The sequence below is a fragment of the Microcebus murinus genome, chromosome 12 (genome assembly GCF_040939455.1).
Source record: "Microcebus murinus isolate Inina chromosome 12, M.murinus_Inina_mat1.0, whole genome shotgun sequence".
NCBI lineage: Eukaryota > Metazoa > Chordata > Mammalia > Primates > Cheirogaleidae > Microcebus > Microcebus murinus.
Window position 1 is genome coordinate 66858886 of NC_134115.1, and position 8921 is coordinate 66867806.

General features: G+C 37.5%; 1 protein-coding gene across 1 annotated transcript; it reads left to right on the forward strand.

Annotated features, from left to right (window-relative positions):
- The first annotated feature begins 202 nt into the window (after positions 1–202).
- Positions 203–1150, forward strand: LOC105865312 (olfactory receptor 13F1-like). Its single transcript, XM_012753783.3, has one exon. It carries the CDS (start codon positions 203–205, stop codon positions 1148–1150), a length of 948 nt encoding a protein of 315 aa, XP_012609237.3.
- Positions 1151–8921: the final 7771 nt, after the last annotated feature.

Genomic DNA, 8921 nt, shown 5'->3' on the forward strand with positions numbered 1-8921 from the left:
TTGACTTCCTGCTGAAATTTTCTTTATTAATGACAGATTCCTTCAAACATGTGCTACTATAACTAACCTAGAGAAGCATTTGAGAATAGAGCATAAGTTCATATGAAGAAAACATGCCAGGTATGTGAAGGAGTGGGTCCTTAGTTTTATATAGAATGTGATGTTAATCCACCTATGCACATACACAGGCGAATATAATAAAATGTTCCAGGGAAATTGGACAGATTTTTTCTTCCTGGGATTCTGCCGCTACCCCAAAGGTGAGGCCATCATATTTGTGCTGTGTCTGCTGATGTACCTGGTCACCTTGCTGGGCAATGTTACTCTAATCTCCATCACCATCCTGGATTCCCACCTGCACACCCCCATGTATTTCTTCCTCAGCAACCTCTCCTTTCTGGACATCTGGTACACCTCTTCTGCTCTCACTCCAATGCTGGCAAACTTTGTCTCAGGGAAAAACACCATCTCGTTCTCAGGATGCGCCACTCAGATGTACTTCTCTCTTGCCTTGGGCTCCACTGAGTGCGTGCTCCTCTCCGTGATGGCATACGACCGGTACGTGGCCATCTGCAACCCCCTGAGATACCCCATCATCATGAACAGGAGGGTCTGTGTGCAGATTGCGGCTGGCTCCTGGGGGACAGGCTGTCTCACTGCCCTGGTGGAAACGATGTCTGTGCTGACACTATCTGTGTGCAATAATAGCATCAACCATTTCACATGTGAAATCCTGGCAGTCCTGAAATTGGTTTGTGTGGACACCTCCATGGTGCAGTTAATCATGCTGGTGATCAGCGTACTTCTTCTTCCCATGCCAATGCTACTCATTTGTATCTCATATGCATTTATTCTCTCCAGCATCCTGAGAATCAGCTCAGTGGGTGGTCGAAGCAAAGCCTTTTCAACATGCGCAGCCCACCTGACTGTGGTGGTTTTGTTCTATGGGACAGCTCTCTCCATGTACCTGAAGCCCTCAGCTGTAGATTCACAGGAAATAGATAAATTTATGGCTTTGGTATATGCTGCATTAACCCCCATGCTGAATCCTATCATCTATAGTCTACGGAACAAAGAGGTAAAAATGGCTGTGAAAAACTTGCTGATCAGAAATCCTTTTAATAGTGATTTAATATCTATCTTTAAATAATATTGAAACAAACACACTTACCTAGATTATTTCAAACATTATCCAGAAAACGGTGTAATAATTAACTTAAACCAAAACCCTGGTAAATACTCATTTTCAATAGGAGTTTACCATTATGTCCTCTATCCTGATTTGTCTTATAAGTAAAACTTTTCTTATTCATTAACCATATATACAGAATTAGTTTCCAAGAAAGTAATTAGCATTTATCAAATATTAATATAACATTAAAATTAGACAATTGTCTATTGTTTCATATTTTACTTGCTATATCATCTCAGTGTCCAACTGTTATATAACCATCACAATAACTAATGCATAAAAAACTGTACAATTTTGAGCCTAGTAAGTTTTGGAATAATTTAAATGATTTGAAATTTCCCTGAACTTAAAGAGAAATAGGAAATTTTAAGTTTGAGTGGATTCAATTCATGGTAGCTACATACACCAACACACCAATTTTGGAATTCTTCCTAGTTTACAAAATGGTGAAATGGGAAAAAATATGGGTTCAGATTTAACAAACTGTGGTAAGAGTGATTTTGTTGGAGATGTCTATGTGGGGAATGAATAAACATCTGTGTGTGTACAGATGTAACAAGGGTCGGCATAATTATAACCCTACGTATGAGGTGGATCTTCATAAGAATTACACTGATGTATCTGTGGGTTTAAGATCAGAATACTCTCACATTGCACCTTGATTATCTCAGTGAATTCATCACCATCACCCACACTCACCAAACACTTTATTTTTCTTAAAGCATGCAGACTTGAGCAACAAAGGCTGAGGAAGTGAGATTACATTGCAAAAGAAATTATATATTAATGTAGACAAATAATATAGAAAAAGATTCATGAGTATGTTTTATGTTAGCAAAATTACATAAATTATATTTCATAATTACATAAATTATATTTCACCATATTACATATTAATGCATTTCTATCTTTTCTACCCTCACATTAGCTGGAGAATAAGAAGGCCAATATATACACATTAATTCCTCTTTATTATAGAAACTTTCTTGGGCTTATGGGATGATGGCTTAATCCCATGGAGAAGGTGCCTCTTGCTACATAAGTATACTCTCTTTGAGCCTTAAATTTAGGGAAAGTGAGATAATTATAATTGCTACAGGAGGTCCCAGCCTGAGAAGGAAAGAGCTTGCAAGGAATGATTCAGTCATGGGTGAATGGATTGGGAATGGAAAGAATTCCATGAGTAGGAATTGTGCTGGTGATCATAAGCCAAGTGCCCTTAGCATACATCAGAAAAATTTTCTTTCTCAAGTATCAGATGCTCAGTTCTATTTAGTCAGAAACTCTCCAGAGGTGGGGACTGGAAATTTGTATTATAAGTAAAAGAAACCCAGTTATTTAGACTTTTAGCCTTACGTAAACACTTTATAGTCAGACAACGGTGATCACAGTGTGATGCTATTATTTGGCTGAAGAGGAAGAAGGGGTGTTGAATCTAGTACCCACCCAGTATCGACACCAATTACAAAAACAGCAATTCCAGGTAATTGCAAATGTTGAGCATACATGAATGTATCTTATTTGTTTATATGGGTGAAAAGAAAGCCTGTTAACACTGTATTGAAAGTTTTGTGTTCCATCAGCTCCAGTGGGCATGTGACATCATCTTTGATGTCTTTATCAGTGTTTCTAAGGAATGCAATGAGCTAGAAATTGCTTATGAGACAAGCTAAGAAGCCGCCCAGAAAAAAACAAAACAATAAAATAGCCTTATCTACCCGGTTGGAAAACCACAAGTCTAGAGATGGTCCTTGAATTTCAGGTGCTTCCAAAAGGGTCATCTTGCCCAAACAATCAGAACCAAGATGGCATTAACTTCTGTATAGTGCAAAAATATGTTTTTGCTGCTGTTCCCCAAGGATGGAACTATGCATGTAATCCTGAACTGTGTTCTGATGACTCCGTCATTATTCTTTGTCCTATGATTAACAGCTTCCACTGTTACAACATTTTTATTATATTGTTTTTATTGACAAATCGTAATGGTACATCTTTGTGAGGTACAATGTAATATTTTGCTCTATGTATACTATGTGGAATGATTAAAGCAAACTACTTTACATATCATATCACCTACTTATCATTTTCTTTTTTCAGAATATTAGGGGGGTATAAACGTTAAGGTTATATACATTGCCCTTGTCTTCCCTCCCCCCTCGATGCAGAGCTTCAAGCGTGTCCATCCCCCAGACAGTGTGTATCACACTCACTATGTATGTATATATCCATCGCCTCCTCCCTCCTCCCACCTGCCCCACACCCGACAAATATTTGTTTTTCTTTTTTCCTTAACATTTTGGTTACATTTTATATCTTTGCCTCTCCCTAGCAAGGGTTAGAGGTATGCCTTTCCCCTCCTCAATGTTCACCACATCCCTCAGATGTGGGATGACCCCTCCAAACCCCGAATCCTTGGTGAACACCACCCTTTGAGCATCATAGTGTTAATCAGTCAGTACCAATTTGATGGCGAGTATATATGGAGCCCATTATTCTGATATTGTGTCATCTCACTTTGGATAATGGGCTTGTGCTCAATCCAGGATAATATAAGAGGTGCTAGCTCACTCTCATTTCTTAGAATTGAGTAATATTCCATTGTAAACATATACCAATTTTAATAATCCACTCATGAGTTGACAGACACTTGGGTTGTTTCCACATCCTTGCAATAGTGAATTGTGCTGGCGTAAACATTTGGGTGCAGATGTCTTTATAATAGAATGTCTTATGTTCTTTGGGGTAGATGCCCAACACTGCTATTGCTGGGTCGAACGGTATTTCTATTTTTAGCTCTTTGAGATATCTCCAAATTCTTTTCCACAATGGTTGCACTAATTTGCAGTCCCACCAGCAGTGTAAGAGTGTCCCTGTCTCTACACATTCTCGCCAGCATTTGTTGTTTTAGGATTTTTTGATACAGGCCATTCTCACTGGGGTTAGATGATATCTCATTGTGGTTTTGATTTGCATTTCTCTAATGATTAGCAATGCTGAATTTTTTTTAATGTTTGCTGGCCATTATTCTGTCTTCTTCAGAAAAGTTTCTGTTCATTTCCATTGTCCATTTCTTGATGGGGTAGTTTGATTTTTTGTTTATTCTTTTGAGCTCTAGATAGATTCTTGTTATCAGACCTTTATCGGAAGTGTAGAGAGCAAATATTTTCTCCCATTCTGTGAGTTGTCTAATTGCTTTAATGATAGTTTCCTTGGCTGTGCAGAGCTTTTTAATTTGATCAGGTCCCATTTGTTGAATTTTGTTGCTGCAGTGATTGCTTTGGGGGGTCTTCTTCAAGAATTCTCTGCCTAGGCCAATTTCTGAGAGAGTTTTTCCAACCTCTTCTTCTAGGATTCTTAAGGTTTCATGCCTTAGGTTTAAATCCATTATTCATCTTGAGTGGATTTTTGTGAGAGGTGAGAGGTAGGGATCCTGATTCACTCTTCTACATGTAGCTATCCAGTTTTCCCAGCAACATTTATTGAAGAGAGATTCTTTTCCCCATTGTGTATTTTTGTCTCCTTTATCAAACATTAGGTACCTATGCAGATGGTTTCATCTCTGGAATCTCAGTCCTATTGCAAATATCGATGCTTCTGTGTTTGTGCCAATACCATACTGATTTAATTATTATTGCTTTATAGTATAGCTTGAAGTCAGGAAGACTAATGCCTCCCAGTTTGTTCTTTTTGCTTAAGACTGCTTTGGCTATACAAGGCTTTTTTCTGGTTCCATACCAAGGGCAGAATTATTTTTTCTAGATCTGTAATGAATGATGGTGGTACTTTGATGGGGATTGAATTAATTCTGTAGATGACTATAGGTAATATTGACATTTTAATGATATTGATTCTACCAATCAATGAACCAGGTAGATTTTTCCATCTGTTTACATCTTCTACAATTTCTTTTTTTAGTGTTTCGTAGTTCTCCTTGTATAAGTCTTTCATATCTTTTGTTAAATATACTCCTAGATATTTAATTTTCTTTGTGGCTATAGTAAAAGGTATTGCATTTTTATTTGAGTTTCAGTTTGACGGTTCTTGGCATATATGAATACCTCTGATTTGTGTATATTGATTTTGTAACCTGAGACTTTACCAAATTCATTCAAGTCTAGGAGTCTCTTGGAAGAGTCCATGGGGTTTTCTAGGTATAATATCATATCATTGGCGTAGAGCGAGAGTTTGATCTCATCTGCACCCTTTTGGATGCTTTTGATATCCCTCTCTTGCCTGATTGCTACAGCTAGGACTTCGAGTACTTTGTTGAATAGAAGAGGAGATAGTGGGCGTCTTTGTTTAGTTCCAGATCTAAGTGGGAATGGTTTCAGTTTTTCCCTATTGAGTATGATATTGGCCATGGGTTTGTCATATATGGATTGGATAGTTTTAAGGTACTAGTCGCTTATGCCTATTTTGTTAAGAGTTTTTATCATAAAGGTGTGTTGGACTTTGTCAAATGCTTTTTCTGCACCTATTGACAGAATTATATGGTCTTTGTTTTTTTTTTTTATTTATGAGGCAGATTGTATTTATAGATTTGCATATGTTGAACCAGTCTTGCATACCTGGAATGAAGTCCACCTGGTCATAGTGAATTATTTTTCTGATGTGCTGCTGAATTCTGTTTGCTAAAATTTTGTTGAGGATTTTTGCATATATATTCATGATGGATATTGATCTGAAATTTTCTTTTTTGGTTGTGTTCTTTCCTGGTTTTGGTATCAAGTTGAAATTGGCTTCATGGAATGAGTTAGGAAGGATACCATCCTTCTCAATGTTGTGGAATAATTTATGTCGTATAGGTATAATTCTGTATTAATAGGTATTACTACAATATTTCTGTAGTAATAGGTATTCCAATAGGTAATAGTATTAATTTCTGTAGTGTAGGTATGAGTTCTTATTTGTATGTTTAGTAAAACTATGAAGAGTAGCCATCTGGTCTGAGACATTTCCGTTTGGGGAGGTTATTAATTACTGCTCCAATTTCTGAGCTTGAGATTGCTATTTTCAAGATTTCTGTTACCTCCTAGGTGAACTTACGGAGGTTGTATTAATCCAGGAATTTTTCCTTTTCCTCCTCATTATGTAGTTTTTGGGCATATAGTTTTTTATAGTAGTCAAACATAATGTTTTGTATTTCTGTGGTGTCTCCTTTTTCATTTACTATTGAGTTAATTAGAGTCCTTTCCCTTTGGGTTCTTGTCAGTCTAGCAAGAGGGCTATCAATTTTGTTTATCTTTTTGAAAAACCTGCTTCTGATATTATTGATCTTCTATATAATTCTCTTGTTCTCCATTTCATTCAGTTCTGCTTTGATCTTCTTTATTTCTTTCCTTCTACTGGATTGGAATTGGTTTGCTCTTCTTTTTCCAATTCTTTGAGTCTATTCATTAGGTTGTCAGTATCTAATCTTTCTGTTTTGTGGATGTGAGCATTTATTGCTATTAGTTTTCCTCTCAGGTGTGCTTTTGCTATATCCCGCAGGTTTTGGTAGGATGTGTCTCTGTTATCATTTTGCTCTAAGAAACTCTTGATTTCCCTCTGAATTTCATCCTTGACCCAACAATTCTTCAAAAATAGATTGTTTAGTTTCCATGACTATGTGAAGCATTGAGTGTTTCTATAGGAATTGAACTCTAGTTTTATACCATTATGGTCAGAGAAGACACATGGTTTAATTTCTATCTTCTTGAATTTTTTGAGATCTGATTTGTGGCCTATGTGATCAATTTTGGAGAAGGATCCATGGGCAGCTTAAAATAATGTAAATAAGGCCGGGCGCAGTTGCTCATGCCTGTAATCCTAGCACTCTGGGAGGCTGAGGTGGGCGGATTGCTCGAGGTCAGGAGTTTAAAACCAACCTGAGCCAGACCCCATCTCTACTAAAAATAGAAAGTAATTAATTGGACAACTAAAAATACATATACAAAAAATTAGCTGGGCTTGGTGGCACATGCCTATAGTCCCAGCTACTTGGGAGGCTGAGACAGGAGGATCGCATGAGCCCAGGAGTTTGAGGTTGCTATGAGCTAGGCTGACACCATGGCACTCACTCTAGCCTCGGCAACAAAGTGAGACTATGTCTCAAAAAAGAAGAATGTAAATTCAACTTTATTTGGGTGGAAAGTTCTGCAGAGATCTGTTAGACCTATTTGATCAAGAGCTTTGATTAAGCCTATTATTTCTTTGCTTATTTTCTGTTTGGAGGATTTGTCCAGATAATTCAGTGGAGTGTTGAAGTCCCCTGCTATTAAGGTAGTATTATTTAACATGCTCTTTAGATCATACAAGTTTTGCTTGATGTAATTGGGTACTCCTGTACTAGGTGCATAAATATTAAGAATTGGTAAACCTTCTCGTTGGGTCTTCCCTGTCACCATTTTAAAGTGGCCGTCTTTATCCTTTTTTACTTTTGCCATTTTAAAGCTTATGTTATCTGCAAATAGTATAGCTACCCCTGCTTTCTTTTGACTTCCGTTTGCCTGGATGATAGTTTTCCACCCTTTGACCTTCAGCCGGAAGGCATCTTTGTGGCTTAGATGTGTTTCCTGTAGACAGCAGATACTAGGCTCGTGGATTTCTATCCACTCTGCCAGTCTATGCCTCTTCACAGGACAGTTTAAACCATTTACATTTATTGAGAGGATTGAAATTCGAGGAAGATTTCCATTTATATTGTTGAGTGCAGTCCTGTTACTTTGACTTGCTCCTTGGGCCATCATGCAGCTCAAGTTCCTGCCTTTAATTCTTTGAAGATTTTACTTTGAGGAGTGTCTATTGCCCTGTGTGGTGTGGAAGGCAGATGTGAAAGCATCTTGTAGGGCTGGTCTGGACTTTTCAAATTCCTTCAGTCATTGCTTGTCTGAGAAGGACTTAATTTCTCCCTCATAGATTAAACTTAATTTTGCCAGATAAAGAATTCTAGGTAGGGCATTATTCTGTTTTAGAAGATTAAGATAGGCACCCAACCCCTCCTGACTTGTAAGGTTTCAGATGAAAAGTCTACTATTAGTCTGATAGGCTTTCCTTTATACGTCATTTGCTACTTTCATCTCGCTGCACAGATGATTTTTTCTTTCACATTAACTTTGGTCAGCCTAATAACCACATGACGAGGTGATTGCTTTTTCAGGTTGAGTCTCCCAGGAGTTTTCTATGCTTCTTGTATTTGGATATCAAGATTTCTAGCCAGGCCTGGCATATTTTCCTCCAGTATCCATGAAATAAGTTTTCCAGCCCTTGTGAATGTTACTCTTCCCCTTCCGAAATCTGAATCAATCTGAGATTCGGCTTTTTTACATAATCCCACACTTCCTGTAAACTTTGGTCTTATCTCTTGTTTCTGTATTCCCTTTCTTCCTCTGATTTCTTTAGTACATAGGCATAATCTTCAAGCTCAGAGAATCTTTCCTCTGCATGGTCCACCTTGTTCTTGATGCTTTCCACTGTATTATGGAGTTCCTTGATTGTTTCCTTCATTGCCAGAATTTCCGTTTGGTTTTTCTGAAGAATTTTAATTTCTTTGGACAATTTTTCATTCATTTCCTGTATTGTTCTTGTGGTTTCTCTATGTTGGATTTCTATTTTCTCTTCAATTCCATTGAGTTTTCTAACAGTCCATATTCGGAATTCTTCCTCCGTCAGTTTAATCATATCATGTAAGTTGGTGTCAGTTGATGGAGAACAAGTATTTTCTTTTGGAGGTGACTTTTCTCTCTGCTCC

Bases quoted from the DNA above. Each gene is read 5' to 3' on its own strand.
- LOC105865312 (XM_012753783.3), top strand. From the start codon at position 203: ATGTTCCAGGGAAATTGGACAGATTTTTTCTTCCTGGGATTCTGCCGC.